Raw genomic sequence first — 27247 nt, 5'->3', positions numbered from 1 at the left:
ATATCAATGACTCTGTGAATGTTACTGACTTACCTTTGCTTAGTGATGGGTGGTATGATTGGAATCTTTTATGGTAGTGATACAAAAAAAATATCACTCTGCCATGGTGATAGGGTTGACAGGATCCCCTCTCTTCCCTCACTTCTAGAATATGGGACCATGTATGCCAGTATGAACCCTTACCTCTTTCTTCCCTCCTGTAAGGCAGGACCCTAATGATGCAGCAGGGCTGATTTCAAAGTTAAATTAGATTGCTCAGAGCCTTGTGTAGCCAAGTTCTGCAACTATCCAAGGATGGAGATGCCACAGACTCTCTGGGGAATCTGTTCCAGTGCTTAATCACCCTCACCGTGAAGAGTATTTTCTTTATATCTAATCAGAAATTCCCTTGCTACAACTTGTGTCTGTTGCCTCTTTTCCTTTTGCTGCATACCTCAAATGGGAGTTTGGCGCTCTCTTCTCTCTACTTATTGAACACTGGATGAAGTGCAAATAGATCCTCCTCTGCTTTCTCTTCTTCAGGCCAAACACCCGGAAGTCTTGTACTGGTGTCTCAAAACTGTACATAGCATTCCAGGTGTTGTCCCCATGTGAGGGGGATATTCACTTTCCCTGACTTATATATATTTATATAAATCTAAATGTTTTATATGTTTGTATTCCCATTTTGTATAAATATGGATAGGTTGAGGTGATTATTCACCTTTACCCTGTGTACATATGATTATGTATAAATATATGAAATATATACCTATTAAATTTTATGTTCTCTGTATTTATTTATACATATGCATACATATAATTATGTATAAGTATATGAAATATATATTAAATTTTATATTCTCTGTATTTATTTATACATATGGATGTGCAGAGATACACACACAGATATATATCTCAAAACAGGCATTTGAAAGGGATTTGCCATCCTGGATGTAGTCTGAGTAGGTACAGATTAGAGGGCAGAGTGTAACAGAGCCTGCTGTAGATGCTTGGTTAATGGCTATCTTTGTTTATCTAGTACATACAGGCAAACACACACAGAGCAAGTAAAGATAACACTTTTCAAAGTTCCTGAAGGGTGAGAACTTAACTGAAACAGTTGCAGTTTTATTACATAGCTGCATTTGTTGCTTTGATTAGAAACATTGTCTTCCTGTGTTAAGTTTGATTAAAATATTTTTATTTGCTTTTGTTCATTTGAGTATCTTCAAATTATAACAGATGCTGCATTTTTTACTTCTAGTTTTCAGTGAACCACAATGAACCACTGTCAGTGTTTGCAAATACATGTTTCTTATGCAGATCCTGATTACTACAACAAATAAATATTTGTAAGAGTAATGTTTGATTCATGCCTGTTAAACAGTTTATAATGTGCTGACACAGTGACTATGAGGAGACCAATCCCGATAGAAAGTGCCAAATTTAGTGTAATGTGTGCAAATGATGGATTTGCATTAACACTTGCTCCAGGTTCAGGCTTTAATTCCTAAAAATGGATCTCTGCACTGTTGTTCTTACATAAGTTTGCATTTTACTGTCTGGATTCAAATTCTTCTACTTGTCCCGATCCTGCTTTGGCAATTTAAGGGGCTTTTTTCCCTTTGGTAGCCCCTAGGTACCTCGAGTCTAAAAGACTGGATGAAGGAACACTGACTTGGAAAATCATGTTTCACCATCTCCAGAGCTGCTTCTGAAGCTGGATTGTGGGGCAGTACCAGTATATAGGAGTCTTGGCTACTGCAGCAGAAAATGAGATGCTTTTGGGTTGATGAAATGCAGTTTAAGTATGTCCTTGCACTTAAATTTATACTTATACATCTCTCTGCTCTTTGCATACTCCTGGTTGTCTGGGCCTTAGCCTGCAATACAGTCTTAGGCAGTTACAATTAAGAGTGACGCCAGGGCTGAGTTTCAAGCCAAATTTGCGAGTCATCCAGACTGTTGACCATCTGGAACAGCTCCTGGGCTGGCCCTGAAGCAATCCAGCTGGTACTCAGGCACTCCCTGGACCACTCTGTGGACAGGCTCAGGCGTTGTGTGCCCAGCCCAGCTGCTGCCTTGTATTCTAGCTGTCCTTGCACTAGTGTCACGTATCATGATACAAGATAGCCTGGACTCTTTCCTAAAAGGGGCCAGGCATTCTCTTCCAGAAGAGGAGATGACGTTTGAATACAACCTGAATTCAAGCCAAGTTTTTGCTGCTTACGGAAATATAGCTTAGCCTATGGGTAAGGTACTGTATAGACATAGCCTGTGGGCCTCGGATTTCCATAAATAACACAAGGAGGGATATTTCTCTGTCATATAAGGGTGTTGTCAGGATACAGACAAGTTATTTTTTGAAACATGTAGATAACACAGTTTTGAGGGAAGTACCAAAGACAGAAATAACAACTTTTTTTTTCAAACTGGATAGGGATTTATCTGAGTAAATGAATAGTTTTCATCTGAGTCTAGTCTAAGCTGGTCATCTGTGACTATTTACAATTGGTAAAAAAAAAAAATAAAATTAAGTACTTTTAGGCCATGGTTCTTCTGACCTTCTCAGATGTTTGCTTTAGGAGGAGAAGAACTGTGCCCTAGATCATGTCCTCAGTTGTAAGTGGATGACTAGCTCAGAAGTGGACATTTACAGTGGCTTCATTCATAGCCTTGTTGTCTAATTGAATACTATCAGGGCATGGTAATAACAGTCCATGTGTATTCAGACAAGTTAGTTGTGAATATAGCTTCATTCTGATAAAGTTATAGGGGAAGCAGTAGCTGGTTCATAGCAATCTGAAATACCGATTAGTTGTTATACAAAAAAGATTAAACTGTATTTTAAGGCACAACCTCAGATACTGGGATTATGACTCCATAGCTCCCGCAAGGATCCTGAACAAAGGTGATTAGAGAATTTCTGTCAAAAGAGATTTATCTAGGGAAAAAAGCTATTTATTAATTTTTGTGTCTGTGATATATTACTGATTATTTTGTAATGAAAATCCCATGCCACATGATGAAGGATTCACACTATACCAGATGCTACTAAGCAGGGTGGGTGGGTGGGTGCATACAGTTCTTGCAGATTTACTGCTAAATTCAGCTATGGTTTTTACAAATCCTGCAAACAGTTGTACTAGTTTTAAAAACTAACTTCTTTTCAAATTTTAGTATACTTTGCCAGTAGAGAAATATGCTGTTTTGATTGAAAATGTAAGCTCTTTTTAAGATAGAATATTGGTCCTGAGCATCCTCAGAGCCAGGCTAGCATTGGCTACTGTAAGCTGACCATGGCTGATTTTCAAGCTTCAAAAGCTTCAGGACCTCATCTGTGGACATTGATCATGATCAGATCTGCTGAAGCATTAAAAAAAGAAAAAAAGAAACCTTTAAAGTTTGAAAGGGTCTGACTTCATTGGAAAATATAATCAAAAGTAATGTTGCCAGTAACTAGGTAGAAGCTGGCAGCTCCTACAGTGCAGTGTGTCAAAGTAGCTGTCTACCACACTCTTAAAGTTTAGGCCTAACTTAAATAAAATGTATTTTTAAAACAAATATTTTTAGAGTGCTTTTAAATTGCTCTTCATTAATTTTTAAGATCTAAATATTCCTGAAATTTCTTTCTCTTATCTCTCTAAGCATGGATTTCCATAATAGCTTTTGTAATTGGCGCAGCACAGAAACAAATATTTGTATGAAAAAAGATGTTTCTCAGAGACCTTCAAACTTTCGCAGATTCATTCTCATTCAACTTTCCTTCAAGTTTGTTAGAAAAAATACAGAGATAGAGTACCCTTGTTCTCCAAATGTAATGCCTTTTTCTTTCTAATTCAGCTTATATGTGTAACATTTATGAGGTTACCACGAGCTGAAGTAACAGGTGATCCAACCTCCTAGAAAAGCATTCAGGTATCTCTATTCCTGTCAGGTAAATCCCAGGAAGTGCTGGCTTTTTAAAGCATTGGCTGCATTTTTCCTCAGTTTTTAAAAAATGTATGTAAATCCATAGAATATGATCTAACATTACATTTTTTTCAACATTCCCAGGTAGACAGTATATAGTTTTATTTTCACTTAGCATGAATAAAAAGGTTTGATTCTTGTGAAATCCCTCCTGATAGGAACCAGAAACAAACATAAGGGAATGCAGACACAAGGGGGAAGGAGTAATGCCCTGCTTATGTATAAATTGAGAAGTTCATTAGGAATGACTGGTAAGGGAAGAGCATAGCTCATGGACATATGGGAAATCAGTTTACTTCAGAGAACTGAGGGTGAAAGGAAGGGTTGTCTGCTTTTTATTAAAACCTGAAATGCATTGTAATTGGCCTGAGTCTTTGCCCAGATGGCTTCTCTTATGCTGACATCTGCAAGAGTGTATATAAAGCAACATTAAGAAGCTGTCTCTTGTGACAGTGTGTACACATGTAATTCTGTTAAAAACTAAGTCCTTTGCTTTCTGCAGTGTTGGTCTTTGCATAAGCATACTGAGAAATGTCATTTGTTTGACAAAAACTAATTATGGAGCATGCTTTTTACATGGAAAGTTTCTACCACATATGAGAAAACTTTTTAGGAATTTTCACTTATTTTTGTAGATTCTTGTTCATTCTTCATCATAAATTCCAGGTAAACATTTTTTTTTGGCAAGGGGAAACACTGAGTTTCTTCTTCCAGTCCTTTTAATTTTTTTCTGAAGTTTAAGTGAATTTAAGCTGGTTTCCACTGACCAGTGAAAAGCTTAAATGATGCTAGAACATCCATTTCCTATTAAGCTGGTAGGATGATAACAGTGGATGCAATGTAATATATCCATTAATCTGTTCACTTGTATCTGTAATTCACAGGATAATACTTTTTAAAATAAGCTGTCAACATACTGCTTCTTTCTTTGTCAGACAACAGGAAAATTAAAGTCAATGGCACCAGGGAACCTATTGAGTTTAAGACAAATCAATGGTTTGGGGCAACAGTCAAAGCTCATAAAGAAAAAGTTGTGGTAAGTCTTATGCATTTGGTATTCATTTAGAGATAATGTGTATTTTTCTCAAACGTATATCTTTAATAGCTCTCTATGTGTAGGTTATGGAAACAACTCTATGATTATGCATGAATTATAAAACAGATGATGTATATAACTCAGAAAGTGAAAGCAGTCTATAAAATCAGATTGAACTGATCAAGTGAAGATGATCCCACTGCCATGTGAAAATAGCAGAATGCCATATTGTTATGGAAGTGAATGATGATTTTTTTTAAAACAGATAATGGATGTATTTTAGAGATACACAGTAACTGATAGCTAGATGCTATAAAATGTTTTGTATTATGAAGCTTTACTTGAAATGTTAAACAGAGAATGTAATGACAGCCAAGAACCTGTGCTGAAGATCAATTAGTAAGAGAAAGCACTGACCTCTTTTGTCACATTTACATTGTTTTGAATAGCTATGTCACAGTTGTGGTAAAACAGCTGCAAAAAAGTCATAACAAAAAAGCTCCAAATCAAGATTGCTGTCAAAGTGCAATGTCTGTTTTCCAGTTTCACTGAACATTTTACCTGTATTGATAGAGTACCCCAGCAGGGGGCAAGTACTTTTATTGCTGAGTAAAGTACTGGTGATGCTGCTTATACACAGACATTTTGTATTTACAATTTATGCACTAAGGTTTACATTGAAAATGTCGCTGAAATAATTGTGATAAGAATAATTAGTTTAGTCATTAGTTTTTACAATTGCAAAGCAATAATTCATATCTTGGGATTTGCTTAAAACTTCCAATTTTTACTTAAGGAGTCGTAATGGAAGAGCTATCTAATGGAAATGCTTCCCTTAAATAGTATGCCTTGTGATTAACCTAGAGAATGATTTTGACATGAAACAGGTAATGAATAAAACATCACCCTATTCTGTTACAGAGCTAGCATATACTGTTAATTCTCTGTCACTTGTGTCATTGTTATCAGCTCTCAAAATTCCTATTTAGTGCCTTCATGTACCAGTCTTGTACATGCACTTTCTGTTTAAAAGTTAATTACACAGAGAAAGTATTTGTAAGAATAAATATTATATCACTTTTCTGAATTGTCAATGTAAAAATTCTAAAAATATCTGAAAATTTTTCATTTTACGTACTCTACTAAACAACCGTTCACAAACTGGAATAGAATTGTTCTTTACCACTGTTTGCTGAATCTTAAGCAAATGAGCATAAAACCTCATCACAACTGATGTGCTATGTCTGTACTGACCAAACTTTGGCTTCCTTCTGATAACTCTTCTCAGGCTTTCTGAAACAGAGATATAGTCAACACTTTCCAGGCAAAAACTTGAACATTGAAGCTAGAAAACTTTGTCTTTTAAGCTTTGTAGACTGAAAGGAGAGAAAAAGAAAATGTAATCTAGCTGTCAGAAATTTTTTTTAAACTACAAATGTGATAGTAAACTGCATTAGGTTAACTTTTATGATTATGTATAATACTTGTTTCAATCTGTTTTGCTCGATGTCAAATGTACCTAAAATCACCCTCACAGGACATGTATTCCTCTTGCTGTGCTCTGGTTTTGCTCTCTGGTATGTTTTAATCTGTAAGGTCTTCTAGGCAGGAGCATGTTAAGAGTCCCTGGTCGTTAAACCATAGTTCCAGAAGCTCTCACTTTTATGGTAAGCTCTGAGTAGCACAGTGGTTCATCTAGCTGGAACTGATTGCAGAACTAAGGCTTGTACAGTAATGTGAATAATAACAATGCTTGCCAGAGGTAGACAGGTTTCTGATTGGAAAAGTAAGACATTGTAGGACATGAATGGAGGATTTGTTTGTATCTTACAGAGGCAAGGTTGTAGGGAGAGGTGGTGTCTTCTCCCCTCCAGCCAATTGAAAAGTTTTAGGGCACAGGAACCCCTGAAGAATGACTTGCATACCCGACAGCTTATCTTTTCTATTTTTCCAATTACTTGAATTGCTTTCAAAAAAGATAATCTCTCTCTACACAACTTGTATGTCTTTTATCCTTACACTGTCATGTTTGTAACACCACTGCCGTAACACAGATGATTAAATATTAGTTCACTAGCCAAAATTTGTTTAGCAAAAACCTGATCACTGAGAGACTATTGAATACATTATAACTGTATCATCTTTCCAAAGATTTGAACCAGGCGTTTATAAGAAGGCAGACAATCTGATGATTGTGATAGACAATATGATACAACACTGACAAATCTCCTTCTGCTGAATAGAATCATAGCAGTTCTACTGCAATGGCCATTATCTTAAGACATACCGAGACAGAAGTAGGAATGTCTTCAGTTGCATGTATGTGATCTATATCTTAAACTGTGGGATCAAGTCCTGTGGAGTGAGCAGTTACAGAGCAAACATATTACTTGTGAAGCAGACTTAGAAGGTATTTCTAACATATACTTAAATGTGAGTTGTAGTCCCTGACAGATTTCACCTGCTAAGGGCTATAAGTGAAAGATCAGACTATGCCTTTCAGGTTATAATGAAATTATAAGAAGCAGTGGCTGTGCATTTTCTTCTGTCAATATGTTATGATCATTGCTACGTGAATGATACAATACCAGAGAGAATCCTTGCACATTGTTAAAAACTACCTTTGCCAGATGCATGAGTGTGTGAAAGGCACATGTGACATAATTTCTGTTTTGATAGGCTTGTGCTCCCTTATATCATTGGAGAACCCTTAAAGATAGCCCTGAGAAGGACCCTGTTGGCACCTGCTATGTAGCAATTCAGAACTTCAGTGCCTATGCTGAATATTCACCTTGTCGCAACAGTAAGTATTAATAGGAACAATCTTGTGTTGGAGGAATTGATACTGCACTCAGTGTTTTCATACTTTCAGTCTTCACGCAGTCTTGGTTGAATGAAGATTACTATATGACATTATTGCATTGGATGAGGGTTTAAAGAAAAATCGACACTAAATTATATGCCTGCATTGGATGCTTTTTTTGTATAATTGAAAGAGGAGAAATTAAGTAAATTAAGCTTATACAGTTATAGTGATGAGATGTAATTGGTTCAATTTAAATGGCTTTAAAATGTAGCAAACAGATCTAGATAAGATCCAGACAGCATTTTAAACCAATTACTCATGCTCATTCTGAGTATAAATCTCTCATCACAGGATCACCATCTGAAGACCAGACCCTGCACAAACACATACAAGCCTATATCACCATTCATGCCAATATCACCCACAATAGCTCATTTATGAAAGACTTCCAGCATGGAAGAAAGCTGTGCACATTAGCACTGCTGTTCCACACTCTTCTCCGCGCTGTTTTCAGGATGTGGTAGCAATCTGTTGGCCTTATTTCTTGGGGAATAGGGAAAAACAGCGCACGTATATTTAGAACCAAGTTCAGTTACCTAGAAGTCTCCATAAAATGCCACACATTGGATTAAATCAGTTATTCATCCAGTTCAGCTTCCTATGTCTAAGGGTTTATGATGATTATTAATACTCTAATTACCTCAGTGCTCTAAATTATTAAAATTAATATAAGTATCCAGTGACTTTACTGACCTTTGGACTGGGCTGGGTGTACGGCAGTTTCTGCACTCACAGATGTTATAATTGTTCTTTCAGGTACTTTTCTAAAGGTAATGTGTGTAAGATAGCAAATATGATGGGCTTATCTATTCCTTCCAGGGGAAACCCTCACAGCGAAGCTATGATGTTTTTCAGTTTAGCTGAGATGGGTGGCTGTTTCAAGTTGTATGTGCTAGCCAGTAGCACGAGAAGTCTGAATGTAGTTCCTTGTCATGATACCCCTTCTACAGAGACCCTGCTACTGCAGCTAGCGTTCTTGCCATGTGCACATGGGCTAATTTCAAAATACACCTTTTAACTGTTCCTCTAGTGCAAACTGTGCTCCTACCTTTGAGTTTCTCATGGATTATTTTGCCAAGAAAGTAACAGGCATTTTACAGAAAAAGTAGACACTTACTTCACATAATTAAACGGTCTCTTGCCTGTGAAAAGCTAGAGGCAGCATCAAATCATGTAGCTGGATTTTCCTGACATCTGACAGGTGTGTGATAATGTAGCCCAATAATGCTTTTCATGGTCTACAAGAAAATCTGCACACCTATAGCAACATAAGATATTTTCATGTACATTCAGTGTTACTCTGTGGCTTTCCTTTTCTCACATTGTAGTATAGCTCTACACTGAGTTGTGCTGCCAAGTCTTTCTTTTAAAGCCTAATCCTTGTCCCTGGATGGACAGGTACAGAAAGAAGCTGAATCTGTAAGAAATGGTGACCATGAGATCTGCTTCATGTAATTCTGATGTCTCACTGGGGCTTTGCCAAAGGCTTATGCCATTTGAAGAGAGAGTTCAAGTGGCCATTCCTGCTCTCATTTTCCCAATCCTGCAGGCTTCCAGAGCTCCAGCACTCATAGGAAAGCCCTAAAATGCATGCCAATACGCTTTGTACAATTATATAATGATTTGGAGACTAGAAATAAAAATGAACAAAAGCAGGAAGGATGTTTTTGCATGTACAAATGTGCATCCAAAATTACATTACACTTCAGTCCTCATTGAGCAAGTGTGTGTCAATTAAAGGGCTGGCCCTCGTGAAGGACATGTGCCCCTTTCCCTTGCCATGGTACAGATAACCAGGATGTTGTCTGAACATTGACCCATGCTGATGCATCCACTATGTCAACATTTTTTGAGAATGCCTTAGTAAACACTTATTTTTGTGTTTATGGCAGAGCAGACTGTGGTGACCATTCTAGGATTTCTTGTTAAGTTGTTTACTTCTGTATCTCCAGCCAAATTCAAACTGAATCCCTGGTAGTAGTTGCAAAGGTTCTTCCTTGGCAGTGAGAGGAGAAAGTTCCAAGTAACTGGTCCTGTTTTTCAAAATCTTCACAAGGGGGCTGCATGTTCAGGGTCCTGTAGAAGGTCTTGATTTGCTCTGCCTCTTCTGAGAAAGAATACACCTCTTTTCACATATTCTGGTAGTTTTGTATTTACAGCCTTACAGCTCCAGGGGTGTGTAAGCTGTCTTCCACATGCACTATGCAATCAATAAAATGCTTCTACCTTCATAATTGCAGGCAATGCAGATCCCGAAGGACAAGGCTTTTGTCAAGCAGGTTTCAGCTTAGATTTTTACAAGGTGAGATTCTGCTTCTGAAATACTTTGACCAAAGGTAATTCTAATATATCCCTAGTGCTCAAGCACTGTCTCAGTGATCAAAAGTTTATCGCCATGATGTTTCGTATGGAAAGTTTCATGAAGTTGTTGCAAGCTCTTTCCTCCTTTGCAAGCTTCAAACTTTCTGGTTTCATTAATAAAAGAAACACTGCAGTCAGCACCTGTTGATCTCTTTGCAGCACTCCAATCTGACTCTGCTCAGTCTGTCTTAATAGATAATTAGGCAAAAATTTGTATGTGCTTCTATCTCAGTGTGTCCCACTTATGATGCTTTCCAGAGACCTGACTTTCAGGAAATAATGGGCAGGCACCAGCTAGTTTTTAAAGGTTAAAATAGCTTGTATAAGGATGCTCTTGGAGGCAGACTAGTCATTGAGTAAGACTGTTCTCTTATGGAGGTGAAAGTCAAAGTGCTTAAGGGAAACAGCTAGTTGTTCTTATAAGCCAAGAGGGTCCAGAAACAACATTGTAGGCCAAAGAATAAACTTTGCAACTATTGTTAGTTACTGTTTGTGCCATTATTACAGCACCAGGATCTCACATAACTTTGATCATTGCCATTGTTTTCAGTGTTCTGCAGCTACATTGTTATTCACATTACTAATAGCTGAGGAGTAAAGACCTAATTGTAGGGCAGACAAAAGTATATTTCTCTGTAAAGCATTACTGTTGCTTCATTGAATGTGAAGACCCTTTTATGCTGACTTTGTTTTGTTACAAATAATCAGGAATTTTTAGAATGCTGTTAGTGCTAAAAAAATTATGGCTTTCATTCAAGTGAAGATGCATAGGGTAATCTTAACTTTATTTAACTGTGGATTTTCCTGCACATCCATGCACCTACATCCTTTCCTTGAACAGGGCTATTCTCCTTTATCATGATTCTGATATTCTTTTGGTCATTTAAATTGTTTTTTCCATGCATGCTTGATTTTGTTGTGTTCTTTTGTTGTGTAATTTTATTCAATTCTGCTTTTTGTAGAATGGAGACCTGATAGTAGGCGGGCCTGGTAGTTTTTATTGGCAAGGTATGTTCATCTGGCTGGTTAACTTGATCTAAGAAGTGAAGCAGAAAGTATTGTGGAAAATGTTGTTCTAGACTTTCATTGTTTTCTCAGTTTAAGGTAACCAGTCTCTGGTCTTATTTTCAACAAATATAAATCAGAAGAATTGCTTAACAAACAACTGAGAGTAAAAATAAGCCAGGGGAAATTTCAGGATGTAGGTTATTTAGGAAGTGAAACAAACAGAAATTATTTTTATGTTGGCATTTTAGCACATTTGTCATTTAATTAATAAGCTGACTTTTTCCCTAGAAAAACTGCAATTTTAATAGTAGCTAATATTTGTACAGCAAATGTAATATTTTCAAAGTTTTTGTCACTATTTGTTTCTGAACACAACCTTTTATTGCTATCTGCATGTATTTTTAGTTCATTTGTGGCATCACTGTAGTTTCCAAGATGTAGTTTCTCATGTAGGTAAAACCTGAAATGGTTTTGGTAAAGGTTTAAAAGGGTATTTTTCTTTTAACTTGTTTTGACATGTATGATATAGCTGATTCCCAGATTCTGCCTACCAACTTCCCTGTTGTCAGCTTCATTGATGTGTGTTTTTACATTGCTGTTAAAGGAGGAAGATCTAGTTGATTATGATGGTAGGGAATTCATAGCTTTGAATTGTCCATTGAGAAATTACTTCCACTGGTCAACTACATTTGTACTGTACAGCATGAAAAGGTAGCTGAGCCTGAAAATGCTTGACTAGTTTAAATCAGCACCTTGAAATGGGTCTGGAGATGTTTTTGTGGCGGTTCAATAGAGTCTCAAAGCCTTGTTTTGTTGATTTATGTGTACTCTTGAGACTTTCAGGATAATAATGGAGAAAGATTGAGAGATGTCTGCTCTTTGCATCTGTGCTATATTATCCCTTCAGCTCTGATGTTGTGCTAGCCCTGTGTTGTAGAAAGTGGCTCTCCTTTATGTCCCGTTTGTTTATGAAGTTGTTTGAATTCAGGTCAGGTAATCACTGCAAGTATTGCGGATATCATTGCAAATTATTCCTTCAAGGATATTCTGAGGAAACTGGCACGAGAGAAGCAAACAGGAGTGGCACCACCCTCGTATGATGACAATTACATGGGTAAGCTAAGCTCTATGTCAGTTAGCAATATTTCTAAAAGCATGGGTCTTATATAAATGTGAAAACAAGCCCTAAGTTACTAATCTCCCACTTTTGAGAGGATTTAAACATGTTTTGCCGTAAGCACAACTGCAGATCAGTAGTTTGCTGTTACTTCAGTGGGATTATGAACATTCTTAAAGTTATGCACAGCAACAGGGTTTGAAGGTAGAGATCTTAAATGGCTCATTAGGGTTCTTATTATTTGATCTTAAATAATTAAGCAGAAATACAAATTTTTCCCATTTATGTCTTTCTTCATTCCAAGATGATGGATTGAATTTAAAGTAATTGAAGACTATTTAAATTTTTAATAGATAAAAGAAAATTTAGTTCTACAGTATTTTGTACAGTATTGCAAAAATACCCAATTTATTCTCACTAGTATTTAAAAGATACAATTGAAGCAAGCAATAACAAAAGTCAGTTTGAAGATATTATGTAATAAATAAAAAAAAGCTCTTTGTGTACCTTTTATTAGTACTGATCTCTAAGAATTTGCATGATAGTCACAAGTCTCTGCGTGTAAGAGTGTTTTTTCTTACATAATTATAGAAAAGATGCAGTGGAATTTGAAGGCAAAGATGCATCCTTTCATCTCTGCCCATAGATTTGAAATTACAGTGCCTGATACAATCCAAAAGTCTTTACTCTGTCAACAGCAATTATCTCACAGGTTTACTAAACCTCCAGGAGGTACTTAACTGCATCTTTGGAAATCTGTCTTCCATACAGAGCTAAAACAGGATACTCGCACATTACAGTACAGTAATGAAGACCTAAATTGTGTAAATACCTGTTAGGGCAAACCATCATAGTACCTGCTGTTTTTTCAGACAAATTATTAAGTATTAATGATTTAGAAGCTCATTTTTGGAGAAAAGGGATAGATTTATTATACATTCAGACCTACAGTTAATTTAGTCATAATAATGTGATAAACAATTTTCCTTTTTTCTACAGAGTTTTAATATACTAATGTTAGAAAATTTGCATTCTGATGATCAGATGAACAGACAAATCTGGTTGTCCTTGCATATTTTTTGAAAGAAATAGTTTATCAAGTTGTTTTGCTTGTAATTTATCTGTAAACAGGATACTCTGTGGCTGCTGGGGAATTTACTGGGGATTCTGAGCAAGGTAAGAAGCTATATACTTGAATGGAAACCATATGGCTGTGCACCTATTAAATTCCTCATATGGGGTCTCTATGCAGGAACATACCTTTTATGCATTTGAAACACTGGTGAGACCCAGCGTTCTCAGAGGCAAATATTTCCTTAGAAGGTCTGAATCTGTTGTTATGGTATCGTGCCCACACATTTGTTCAGCAGTTAAAGTTGTGACAACGTGGTAGGTGGAGCCATCCAGGCTCACTTAATTTAGCCAGTTTGGTGACCAGTAGTAACAAGTGGAGCCATCAGTGCAGTCCTGTACAGTGTTGGTCCATACTCAAGTTACTCACCTACATAGAGGCTGCTGGGCCTCAGCATCTGGCTATCCAGATGCAATGCGGCTTGGAAATGTCTGTGTGTGCTGAAAGCACACTTCTGACTGCCACATAAACATCACAGTCCAGGTTAGGAGATAACATTCAGCTGCTTCTGGACAAAGACAGGTGTCTACACTGGCATGCTAGCTCTTGTTGGTGAAAGCAGCTGTTGGCTCTATAAAAGTTTCCCTAGTTCCAGTTCATGTGCCTTAAAGGTGGGATGCCTGGGGCAGTTCATTAGCTGACCCTTTTCATACATTATATTTTCCTGCACAGGCATAATGCAGTAAGAACAAGTTCCCTGTGCTTTTGCTCCTACCCCAAGCCTTATATTTAATAGCAGGAGACAGAAGAATTTAATTCCTTTTATTAAAACCTGGGCTTAGAGTGAGAGAAAACATTCTACAGGAAGATGAGGTGTTCAATTAGTCCCCTGAATTAGAAAAAGCTGAATGCACATGAATGTAAATGTCCAAATATAGAATCATGCCTCAGATTTGTAATGGTTCTTGCCTGGATCAAGTAAGTTTGATACAGGACATATTTAGAATAATTTAGACAACAACTGTCATCCACAGAGAACCAGACATCTCACAGATTAATAGCATTGCTTAAAAACATCATCACTGTGAAATCTTCACCTGAAATATTTCATGATCCACCTTCTAGGACACTACATTCATGATTTGATAAAGTAGAGCAACATGCACTGAGGAACAGGTTTTGACTAAAATGATAAATATTTTTTTAAATTAGAAAAATGTCATTACATAACTTAGAATTCAGCTCAAACACTGAGGTTCAAGTTGTTGCCTCTGGCAAAAGGTGACACATGATATTTATTAGTTTCACATGGCCAGGAAAAACTGCCCTGGAAGGTGGCAGCTCCAGTAACATAGTTCTGTAATTCTCTAAGGACAAAGTTAGAGCAACCCATCCTGCAGGGCCTAGGTTTAGCAGCAATAGTTCCTGGAACACCACTGTGGCTTTAACTAAATACCAACAAGACTTAAACTTCACTTAGTTGATGTGCTGAACTCATAGCACAAAGTGCTGTGGCAGGAGAACTAAAACCAAGCTGAATGTTCTCTGATTTTTAAGTTGTACAGTAAATTTTGTGGGTGTGTTAGAAATAGAACACTAGTTTTTCTATGTCTCTGCAAGTTGAATCCACTGTAGAAGAAAACCTCCTGTCACAGCTGTCTGTTTGGTAGAGTATGTTGAAAATAATCAGTTATAAATAGAAATTTGTCCATGATTTAGGTATTTTCAGGTGTTCTGAAATTGTACAAGATTTTAAAACATATAGTTACCTGAAAATATCTGTGATCCCTGGTGTTTCATACCTTAGGAGCTATGTTTCTTGTGTAAGGCTGACAGTCTGTCAGAAAGTATTGCTTAAGGGGTATCTTTCTTGAGGGGGTGAACAGCTCCATGGTCCAGACTCACAAAGGCAATAGAGACATAGTACATTTCTAGAAATGAACCCCATTCCCCAGAACTGCTGCTGCTTAATCCCTGTAAAGTTAGTTTCCTGTCCTGTGCCATTCTGGGTTAAAAAAAAAAAAAAAAAGAAAATTTTGAGCTGAGTGCTATAATGTGGAAAAAAAGATGCATTCCTGGTAATGGAAGGCTGCAGCCACCTATATATATTTTTTTTTTTTAATGCATACTCACATTTTTATAATGGATGGTTCTTGAATCAGTAAGTCATGTGAACGATTGGCACAAAGAATCGCATTGTTGGCTGACCTGGGAATCATCTTGTGTCCTGTTCAATCCTTCGTTACTGCTTCCATCTCCCCTTGACCAAACACAATCAACCACAGTGGAGTATATAAACCCAGAGAAGAACAGAGGAATGCTAGGTCAATACAAGCAGGTGTCTGAAGTGCTTTGGTATCTGAAGTTCCTGCTGCTGTCTTCTGATGTGGATATCCTAATGAGGGAAGGTTTATACAATAAGACTGCAGGCTGTAACTTTGCTCCTTTCTTCTTTTTTTTCCATTTTTTCCACTAGTTGTTTAAGATTTCACCATTGAGCAGAATTATATCCTAGAATGCAGCTAGGTCCAATGTTTCATGTTCTTCTTCAATGGATTCTCCCAATGCCACTCACAAAAAAATTCCTTGTAATGCTTTCAGATAGCCTGTGCAGAACTTGTCAAAACACTTTCATGGCATCAAGCCAAGTAACAGATGAGACAAACTGTTGTGCAGCCAGAAAGAAAAGGGTTATTTGTAAGGACAATTGTGTTTAACTTCTGTACTGTAGTGTGTGATGCCACAACCAATTCTGGTTCCATCAATCCACAGCTGTCAGGTAACAAGCTGAATTGTACTTAGAGCTTTATTACACTGTGCTATGCTAAGTAATGCTCAGCAGAAAGAGATTTCTGGATGAGTCTATTCAACAGTTAAGATGTAATATTTCATGCAACTAGATGCACTGAATGAATGTTAAAATCTTATGAATTAATGTCTTGAAGTGATTTGCAGGTGTTTCTGATAAGATAAAACCCCAAATTCCTAAGGGTTATATGTCAAGGAAGAATTTAAGTGGCGTGGGATGCATGTTGCATGCACCACTCAGATGACAGCATAACCAGTTCACTGCTGATCATTTATCTTTTCAGAGTTGGTTGCTGGAGTCCCGAGGGGAGCACAGAACTTTGGCTATGTATGTACTGGAGCCACATTTTATCCCTTTTATAGTGAGAATGCAGTCAGACCATTTGGAAGATTAAAGTCTACATTATATTTTCTGTCTCTTTGATCCCAAACCTTCTAATCAGAGAAAACTGCCACTGACTTCCACCCTCAGGCTTACCTGGCTGGGTTGAAATGCCTTACCAGTTTGGGCTTTGAATATTAAGCACTTAGTCCTTTCTGAAGTTTGTTTTCAATAGCCAATTACAAGCATACTTGGAGTGTGACTAGTATCACTATACCCACTGAGCTTTATCAAACCTGAGCTTACCCATAGGTTAACATATTTCATATGCAATGCTGTGTCCACAGTGGAGAGAAGTCCAAGTTCAGATTATTCGTACCCAGTGTTTATTTTCAGCACTCTAAGTGTATACACTGAATACCAGATGCAGAGAGTCATGATATGCAGTTAGAAGTGAAGGAAGAAAACAATCTATGGTTGTGGATACATCTTTTACCTCATAGGAAAAAAAAGTTTCAGAACTAACCTGATTGGGAAACAGAGATCCCAGCCACAGACACATCTGCTAGTTTTGTGGACCCAAAACTCCTTGTGTCTCTGGAACTTATTCATACCATTTTTCAGAGAAAAGGTGTGTCTGTGTGTCATATATATATATATATATATGTATGCATGCATATATTTCTTTATGTTCTAAGTTCATGTTTTCATGTGTACTAATGTTGTCACTGATTAGCTGATAATCTGTGATTTCCTGCTGTTCACAGTGTCCAGTAAGGAAGGAAAATAGTCTTTTGCCCATTTTATTCATGTGGGACCTGAGACTCATAAAATCTTAGTGATTTGTTCAAGATCTTACAGGAAAACTGTGGTGAAATGAAAGAATTGATTTTTCTTGGCTACTTGGACCATCCTTCAATGTGTCAAATTGGTTTGCAGTGATGTTATGCTGTAGCATCTCCATGTGTGCTTGAAACTTTCCATATTTTTCTGTTACCAGGTCTCAATTATTAATTCTTCAGACTTGACCTTTATCCAGAACTTCACTGGTGAACAGGTAATGTCAAGCAACTATGTGATGATCCTTCTCTAGAGGATATAGTTTCATTAACATAGTTTCAAGAATATATAAAATATTTTTTAGAATTAATGACCATAGAAACAAAGAGGATTATCAGTAAAAAAAATTTAAAAATTGACATCTGATATGAAAGCCTATCTGTTGTTTTTTATTTCCAGATGGCGTCTTATTTTGGGTACACTGTTGCAGTATCTGATGTTAACAATGATGGGTAGGTTACCAAATATATTCAGCTCCACTGAACATTCATAGAAGCAATGCCTGATATTTATTAATAAACATAGGTTTTCAGGTGCTTCATACCTCAAAATGCTTCTCTTGGCTTCTCTGCTTTTCTAATTTTAACTGTTCACATAGGGTTATTTTTGTGCAATCACAGTGGCACAAGTATTTGCAGGCCTAGTTTGGGTGAGTTTATCTTCCTGAATATTTATTCAAAGCAGCATGGCAGAGCGGGAATGACCAAATTCTTAGGAAACAGATCGAGGTAGAAGAACAATGAATAAACGGTGCTAGCTACTGCGGGGAAGAAATAGGTGAAAGTCAAAAGTTCATTCTCCCATTCTCGAAAGCAGGTAAGTCTTCTCACACGTGGACTGTCCATAGCTTCGCTTCTCAATTTTAAAAGCTTTCCAATATTATCAGCTCCTCATTGCAGCACCTGCTGGTTGGGCACCCATTTTCACCATCCAGAGGACCAAAAAGTGTCTATGGCCCGTAGTTGTTGACAGGCATTGTGCTTGTCTGAGGGAGAATGCTGCTCAGCTGCCAGGGTCATGCCTAAGAGATTCGGGGATTTCAGGCCCTGTTGAACAAAACGCTTGCTAACTTTGAACTCATGTAAAGTCAGATTAAATATTTTGGAAGATCAGGACTTTAGTAAGTGATTATTGATACTAGCTTTCTAGCAAGGAGATAAAGATGCCTGAAGCTCAGAGACTTGGAAATCTGCCCAAAGGTGAGCCAGGATTATATTTAGAGCTGCGATATGCTCTTGCCTATTGCAAAATGTCTCAGATGTGTCTACTTCATATTCTTTTCTTGTGATTATTTCTTATTAGGTGCTTAAACATACTGCATTAAATAATTTTTCTGGGCTAAATCATTGCTTCCCATCAGTGACTAGCGACCCTTTAAAGAGTGAGAAATACAAGAAAAGAGAAAAGTAATGAGGTGATAAAATATTACTGCAGTTCCAAAACAAAAACAAACAAACAGAAAAGCTTCAACAGTTTTTGTGATGGCTTCATAGTACTCCAATCTTTCCAAGTTTCTGAGGTGAAATTTTGTCATAGTACCATAGCTTTTGAAAATTCCTATTTTTATGATATACAGAGTCAGGGTTCATTTATTCCTACCATTTTGCATTACTAATGTGAAAGGGTGGAGAAACATTAATCTAAGTTACAATAGACACTCATTAGACTTTCGGGGAACTTGCTATTTAACTTCTCACTGAACCAAACTATTTCCTGTGCAGGTTATTTCCTGTGGACCATAGGGTTACTTGGCAGGTCTCATATTTTCTGTGTACCTCTAAGACCACAGTTTATGTCAATAATATAATCAAACTGCTGTTGAGGCTTGTGTGGTCTCCCAGTATATATCTTAAAAGAAATCTAATGACTCTCTCTGAGATCCAAACATCCCACAGAAAACAAAACACAAAAAGCTCTACTTGATAAACATGTCCGATTAGATATGTAGTCTGTCTTTGTTAGTTTGCACATACAGTCAATAGAAATATTTATCTGAAAGGGAGAGTAAAACAGAGAGAGGAAAAAAAAAAGCAAAAGGGAAATGACCACTTCAAATTCCTTGGGGTTTTTGTGCAGCTAAGGATAAAGGAGGTAGTGATGGCCTTATCAGTATGAGAAACCTGATTAAGTTACATGCTGAGAAGATTAATAGGAATGATGATTTGCTGTAATAAGATTGAAGACATGGCTCAAAGATTAGGCTCATCCTGGGAAAAAAGTTCTGTAGACCTTCTGCTCCAGCAGTCCTGCAGGTGTTCCAGAGTGACTCTTGCAGTTTTATCTGCACCACATCAGGATTGTAGGCAGAACAGGGAAATTGAGGATATTGTTTGAACTACTGTTTAGTTGCCACTGCTAATAATGAGAAATCCACAATGAAACTTAACAACAAGCTTTGCCATCAACTTACAGACTACATTCCCAGTAAAGAGGAAAGAAGAGAACACTTTCAATTTAGACTGAAACAGTCCAATAAAATAGTGGAATAAACTGTTTACTGGTCTTTTATTTGGCCTATATCAAAGCTTCCCATAGTTATACTTTGACCTCTTGACATTTCCCATACTCCTGCTTTTTATTACTCAGCAGGATACAAAGAAACTGCATACAGTCTCAGCAGGTGGTCAGCTTGTTCTTTTTAAAGTTGTTTTTTTTTTATCAGAAGGGAAGCAATACTGGCTGGTTACCTTTCTGTGCTGGAACAAAAACGAACATATAATTTATGTGAACTGCAACATCTTAGTGCAGTAATGAAATAAATCTAAAGAACCAGTTCAAAATACCACTGCAAACTGAACTGCACTTTATGGTTTAATATTACTGTCTAGGGCCTTTTGATTTTCCTTTGCTTTTATGGCCTTTTAAAGGGGATCACATCAACCTGAATTTGGCTCAGAACTCCAATTTTGTAAATATAAACTCCTACAATTTAAAAGCCAATTGAAATATCCTCCTTCACCAACAAAAATGCATGATTCTAATCACATAAGTATTTATAACCAAACAAGTGACCCCCCCTTGACTGCTTGATGTCTAAATACTTAAACTGTAGGAGCTGGAAGGTAAAACTGACTGTAAAGCATGGTACGTAGCAATTGCTTGCTTATTACCCTCTCGGAGAGAAACCAGGAATAAGTAAATGAAGATCAAAGAGAGAGCAGGGTAGCTGAAGAATCCTTCCTCTCTGGTCATAGTACACTGCTGTGACTGTGCAAAAAACCAAACCCAAACCCAAACCTCTAGAACTGTGTGAGGGAGAATTCCTTCTTTCACAGGACTTGCTGAAGCAGCTTGCTTCGACCTACAGAGCTTGGCACCGACAGAGAAGGGGGAAGATCAAGGGAGTGAGGAAAGGAAGGCTTTGGTGTTGGTGGGACATGCTAAGACCTGGAGGGAAGGCAAACTAAATGCTGAGGGTGTTCCAGGTAGCTCTGCGACCGTAACCAGTTTAGAAATAGGTCAATGTAATTTAGATGACTGCCTTCCTCCCAGCTTTCCCTCAGCACATCAGAAGGTGAGACATCTTAGCTACTGGTTTCTGGTCCTTGCTGCTTAGACTATTCATGCATTTTATACAGTCATTGTCATTTGTTTTAACAAAGTAGAAATTTTCCTAGAAAAATAACCCAGCACTGTGCACTTCCAGCTGAGATGCTGTGAGCCCTGCGCAACAGACTCCAGCTCCTGTTGAATCTTGTATTCTGGGTTAGGCTGTTGCTTAGAGAATGTTAGGCCACTGTGGGTAATAAATAGTCTGCCTCTCTCTGCACGATTTTAGAAACTCTGGATATTGCCCTATGGAGCAGAGTTTTAAAGGCATCTAGGTATCTACTTATTTTACATCAATGTACTGGGAGCTTCCTGGCTCTGAATCTTTTGGTTCCTTACCACCTCTAAAAAAATCTTCCCTTAGTCTTACAATCCTTCACTCGTAAAATATTAATTGGAGCCAAGCTCATCTTTACTTCATGGTTTATACAGCATGTAACACCATGGGGTCCCAATCTTACTGGGAATATCTGGACCGCTATGTAATATAATAATTGATGATAGTGCTACTGTGTAATGCTTTTAGTACATGGCACACGTGAAATAACTTGTAATAAAAAGAACATTCATGATCTGTTTTTGTTGTTGCTATTGTTTCATGGCAACCATTTCAGCTGACATTCTGTCCAAACCACGAACATCTTCCACTAGTAGAGGAGGACTTTTGATGTTTAGTGTGAAAGGAAAATCCTACCTTTGATGTCAAGCAGCGTCTGCTTCCTTCCTTTTTTAGTTATTCATGCCATGGGGTAAAATCTGACATATAAAGAATAGAACAACTGTACCAAAGTGACTTAACATTTTGAATTACAGTTTCCTTTATGGAAACATACTATAAAACTTCATAGAAAAATAACATTTCTAGAAGTACTTTGTCACAATTTATAGAATGTTTAAGTTCTACAATGTGATTAAAAGGCTTGTAGATGAGATATTCTGTACTAAATTCTATGGTATATATCTTAGAGCCATAGTATGTATGTATGGTAAAGTAGTAGCTAAGCTACTCCTAAATCATACAGGGTTTTTTTTCTATCAGAATTGGGAAAAACAATGTAGTGCAATTTTACTAATTGGTTTACTGATGGATAAAGCCTTTGTGAAAACATCGCTATTAGGAATATGATGAATTGAGAGTAGAAAGTTTTCTACAAGTTTTACAAAGTTTGAACAAAGTTTCATGTTAGAGCAAGTGAATATGTTTTCCAAATTAAAAATCCTGGGATCAAGTAGTACTGATTATTTGCAGTAACAGAGGTCCTTAATATGGATGACCAATGTCCACTGAATATAATGGGAATTGTCCTATTAGTTTACACAGGCTTGAGCAACCTTCAGAAATTAATACTATCATTTCATATCTCAGAATAATCTATTAAGAATATTTCTGTTTGTTATGTGTCTGTCAATCTTGCTTGATTTTATTCTTTACTGTCCAGTAAAGGGTCTTTTTTTCCTGCTAAATAAATGTTGGTAACGTTTCAAAACACCCCCATTTAGAACAACAACGTGCAAAATGTCCTTTGATTAGTCTGTCTTCTTTTACTGATTCTTCTTGGAGTAGCAAAATGGACAGAAGGACTTTTCCTTCTAAGCCTCATATTTTTGTGATTTTATTATGTCCTTTCTCTTTAATACTTAACACAGCAAATTACGTGAGTGCTGCAACTACTTAAGTACCTAATATTTAACAGAAGTGTTTTCAGAAATAAAGCTTTGGCTTTGTCTCTCAGCTTCCATTTGAATTAGTGATGAGGCATTCTCCATTAATTGATGCTCTACCTGTGTTTCATGTATATTACTTCAAAAATCTGCTGGAAAGTAGCAATTTTTGTTCTGTTTTGTTCACTTACTGTTGTATAATTTTTAAAAACTAGATTTTATACTAAAATTTATCTCTCACTAGCACTGTTAGGAAGATAGATGGACAGAATTTGTTCTAGTAACACAGATCCCCCCCTCTTAGTTAAATTCCTGACTTCCGGGTCACTAACTGCAAAGTATAGCTTTTCAGTGTCTATTGTGGGCATAAATTGAAGTGCAAGAAATTCTGTTTAAACCTAGGAAGAAATGTTTTTGCTGTGAGGGTGATCAAACACTGGAAGTGGTTGCCCAGAGAGTGGAGTCTCCATCCATGGAGATATTCAAAACTGGAGTGGGCATGGCCTTCCCTAGTTGACCATGCTTTGACCAAGTGTTTGGACGAGAACTCCAGAAGTGCCTTCTTACCTCAGTTAGTCTATGACTCTGTGATAATTATCAGCTTCCTGTTTAACAAATACATGAACTGTGTTGATTACACTCAGTCTCTCACTGACACTGTTTTTTGTTTGACTGTTCCAGTTTAGATGATATCTTAGTTGGCGCCCCTCTCTTTATGGAACGAGAATTTGAGAGCAAGCCTAAAGAAGTTGGGCAAGTTTATCTATACCTGCAAGAAAGTGCTTTCGTCTTCCGAGATGCGCAAATTTTGACAGGCACTGAAGTGTTTGGTAGATTTGGCAGTGCAATCACGCACCTTGGAGATCTCAATCAAGATGGATATAATGGTAAATTATATGTAATGTAGTAATATATATCTCTGTATAACATTGAAATAAAAAATGGCTAAGCAATGAATATGAAGTGTCTGTGCAGCGGCTGAAAAAGGCTTTTTAACATGTAACTGCCTTTGAAAGTCATGAGAATTTACACTAATCCTAATGAAACTGATATTGATGGCCAAACCATGAAAATCTTACCTATAAGAGGGCAGTCATATTGACTACAGTGCTATTTTTTACTAAATATTAGCATGTTCATTTGAATAAAAATATTATCTGTTTTATGACTATAATTAAATTTAAATACTTACTTAAGATATTGCATTTGTTTAAAAGCAAGAGTTCTCCTTCTCTCCTCAAATGCTTGGATGAGTTTGAGAATTGAACAAGGGTCAGTAAGTGGAGCATTTTTCCCCACAGTGAAAGAATTGGACAAGTGCAGATGTACTATTTTGGAATCAGACTTCCATTGGTACTTAGGCACCGAAAGAAACAGGTGCATAATGGCACTTTTTTCAAATGCCTATAGCACACATACACACACCAAAACGTTCATGTAAGTTAACTGGGAGCCTAAATTCAAGAAAACAGTCCAAGTACACTAACTTGCTTAATCATCTGAGATAGCCTGGATGCCTTGAGCACCTAGAGTTAGCCTCCTAGACATGGTCAGTAGCCCCCTGGTTTTCCCTGTATGCATTTCCTTACTTCTTATTTCCAGGATGTTAGAGATCTGCAAAGCAGGCATCTCTGCATCTAAAACCCCAAGGAGTTTTTCCTGGAGGGGGTATTTTGCATAGTAGCCTCAAAGATAGTTGGCCCACTAAGGAAAAATTAATGGACTCAGCACCTCCTTAACTTGAGGGCTGTTTTTCATGGTGCTGTAGCCACTAGACTCTTAAGGCAATGTAACCAATGTGTGGCTCCTGTGCAAGGGATGTCATGTCAGGAGCCGTAGGACAGTATTGGGGTTCAGAGTACACAAAATCCAAATACCATCCTGTGGGTAGAAGCCACTGGATTGTGACTGCTGAGAACACCCTCATTGGGTTGTCCTGGAATCCCACCATGGAGTTCAGCCCAGCTGGACCCCACAGTGGAGACTTCCTGTTTTCTACCTGTCAGCAATAGCAGACACCCACAGCATCTCTGGGCAGGGAAGGTTGGTATCCCTGCTCTCTAGCATTCTGGTAAGGCAGGGAGGAGACATTCCTGCTTTTCTTGCTCACTGTAAAGAGAAGGCTAAGATGGATCTAGAGCCAAAGTCTTCTGCTTCATAACTGAAGGTGCCAGTCATAGAGGTTTGGTGCACTCCTGCCTTTAGGGTCAAGGTACAAATTCCAGGAGCTGAAGTCAAGTTTAACAAAGGAGTCCAGCATCAGCTCCTAGACCAGAACCTAAAAATGAGAGCTGTAGATATGTATCCTCCTCTAGTATTTCCTATTGGCTAGCTCAGCTAGTGCAGCTGTTGAATCTCAGTCTAGACACATGATTCTCTCCACATCCCATGCATAGGAAATAAGAGCGTTGTGAGTTCTGCTTCCTGGGTATGGCATGTTTTAATGCCTCCTCATTTTTTTAAGGATCGCAGTGCTTAATTGCATAATGCCCAAGGCCTCCTGTTAAATTTCTGACTTGGTACTATTCCCATTTCTGAATAAGCTGTTGGCTTTGTATAGATGAATACGTATTCCGTTGTTCTCTTTTGCATACTAAAACACTGGATGTTTGAGGGGGTGGAGTTTTTTATCTATGTTGAATATTTTATCTTGAAAAAGAAAATTAACTAAGAGCTGCTCCTTATTAATTAGGTAATAGAGGAAATCAAGGAAAATCTGTGTCTGTTTAAAAATATGGAGGTAGAAGCAGGTATTCATTAGATCTTGGTTTATTAAAGCTTATTAAATGCCCTGGGAATATGGTGGAGGAATCCAGTGTGGACAGGGTATTTAGTATAATGCAATAACCCCTTCATAGGATGATTTTATAAGCTTTTGTCATTAAAGTTTGACACAGAAAAGACACTACAAACATTTTTGTATATTTACCTTAATACTTGAATCCATACAGAAGTACAGAACGTTGAAGTTCTTGCATGTATATAGCAGAAGCCATTTATGTCTGTTTTCCTGCAGGGACTTAATTTTTGCTCTATTTTAATAGTGCCCATTCTTTTTATTCTTCTGTTGCACTGCAGATATTGCTATTGGTGCACCATTTGCAGGAGAAGACAGAAGAGGGAAAGTGCTTATTTACAATGGATACAGTAATGGGTTAAATACTAACCCTTCCCAGGTTCTCAAGGGAGCCTGGGCCTCACAGTCCATGCCTTCGGGATTTGGCTTCACTCTAAGAGGAGACTCAGATGTAGACAAGAATGATTACCCAGGTAAGATTTTTCCATTAGAAAGGGAATCTCATACTTCCATTCTCTGGAAAATGCATCATGCCTAAACTGCTCCTTTTGGAAGGCAGAGGTCAGAATAAAGAAGAGACATTTTTGGATAGTTCTAGCTTGCTTTCCTGAGAGATAAAATCAGACAAAACAAATACTCCCTTTCCTGTCAAAAGACATGATCAGGAAGGCAAGAAAGGGCTTAAATAGTTACATTAACATAAAACATGTGAAGTTTACAATAAAAACCTTAACCCTTTCCCCCCACTTCCAAAAACTGAATGCTCTCAGCTTATTGAACTTTTAAGGTCTCCTTCATCCTGGCATTCTTTCTTAATTAAAAACATGTTGTGTTGTAGAAGAAGGGATTGACATGGTTGTGTTGCTAAGTTGTTTTTTGCTGTCCAAAGAGACACTGAGCTATATATAGATTCTTAATGGCTTTGATTGCTTTACAAAAAAGCAGAGAGTGCAAAGACATTGCTTAAAGGCAGATATTTCATTTGGACCTTTCCATCCCTTTTATGTTTTCATTTTCCTATATGCACTCTTCCTTTTAGTTTAGTTTTGATTCTTCCTTATTAGTTTACCTGACATGCATTCAAATTTATCAAGTTTGTAACATTAGCTGAGTTTCATGGGGGAAGGGTTTTTTTTTTGAGGCATGTTCCTAGCGTCTAAGCAGTCTGAATGTTGGAGCTATTTTAAATGTGCTTGTATTTACTCTTTCTCTCTCCTCTAGAAGCAAATCTGTTCTGTTTCTTTTCATCACAATTCAGAAGCCTTAGCAAGGGTGTGCAGTAAAACATCATATTTTGTTATTTTGAAAGGTTAATCACAATAAAATGCTAATAGTCTTTACTTCCCTAATTTACTATGAAATCACTTTTGTTAGCCTGGGTTATTTCAAGGCTAGTGTTCTTAAAAGTTGTATTGTTTCAAAAGTGAAAATTGTGATTTTCAAAGGGACAAAAATGGGATCTCTTTTACCTTTTTGTGATGGATTGTTAAAACCTTGATAGAGGTGTCTTTTTTCCAAAAGCAGAAGAGAGTTCTTGGGAAGGGGTGTTTACAATAGAAATTACAGTTCTACAAACAGAAAAGCTGACTGCAGAGTAATAAAGTGAGGCTATCACAAGACTGAAGTGAGAGGATCTTTAGCATTTGAGAAAAAAAAGGGCTTTTAAACACTGTTCTGACTTTTTGTTTGCATATTGTTGATGTTGCTATTAATAGTCTTTCATTGTCCATGACTAATGAAGTTCTTTTGGACAATGGAGCTCTTTATTAAAGTTTCAGCATTTAAACATTTCCTAAAACACTCACAAGGCCCCCCAGCAAAACCAAAGAAAACAGGATATGGCATTCTTGACATT

General features: G+C 37.3%; 1 protein-coding gene across 1 annotated transcript in view; it reads left to right on the top strand.

Moving 5' to 3' along the window:
- ITGA8 (integrin, alpha 8) overlaps nucleotides 1–27247 on the top strand; it is a 119210-nt gene that overhangs the window by 6943 nt on the left and 85020 nt on the right. The window contains exons 3-13 of the mRNA XM_010562705.1: nucleotides 4890–4990; nucleotides 7670–7793; nucleotides 10097–10158; nucleotides 11180–11225; nucleotides 12214–12339; nucleotides 13474–13518; nucleotides 16507–16550; nucleotides 17545–17601; nucleotides 17784–17836; nucleotides 23277–23482; nucleotides 25674–25865. Coding sequence (XP_010561007.1) covers nucleotides 4890–4990; nucleotides 7670–7793; nucleotides 10097–10158; nucleotides 11180–11225; nucleotides 12214–12339; nucleotides 13474–13518; nucleotides 16507–16550; nucleotides 17545–17601; nucleotides 17784–17836; nucleotides 23277–23482; nucleotides 25674–25865 — 1056 coding nt within the window. The remainder of the gene's footprint in view (nucleotides 1–4889; nucleotides 4991–7669; nucleotides 7794–10096; nucleotides 10159–11179; nucleotides 11226–12213; nucleotides 12340–13473; nucleotides 13519–16506; nucleotides 16551–17544; nucleotides 17602–17783; nucleotides 17837–23276; nucleotides 23483–25673; nucleotides 25866–27247) is intronic.

This window comes from Haliaeetus leucocephalus, unplaced genomic scaffold (assembly GCF_000737465.1).
Source record: "Haliaeetus leucocephalus isolate CR32 unplaced genomic scaffold, Haliaeetus_leucocephalus-4.0 Scaffold0, whole genome shotgun sequence".
In the NCBI taxonomy this organism is placed as follows: Eukaryota; Metazoa; Chordata; class Aves; order Accipitriformes; family Accipitridae; genus Haliaeetus; species Haliaeetus leucocephalus.
The sequence above is the reverse complement of the archived record's forward strand: the minus strand, read 5'-3'. Positions and strand labels throughout refer to the sequence as shown.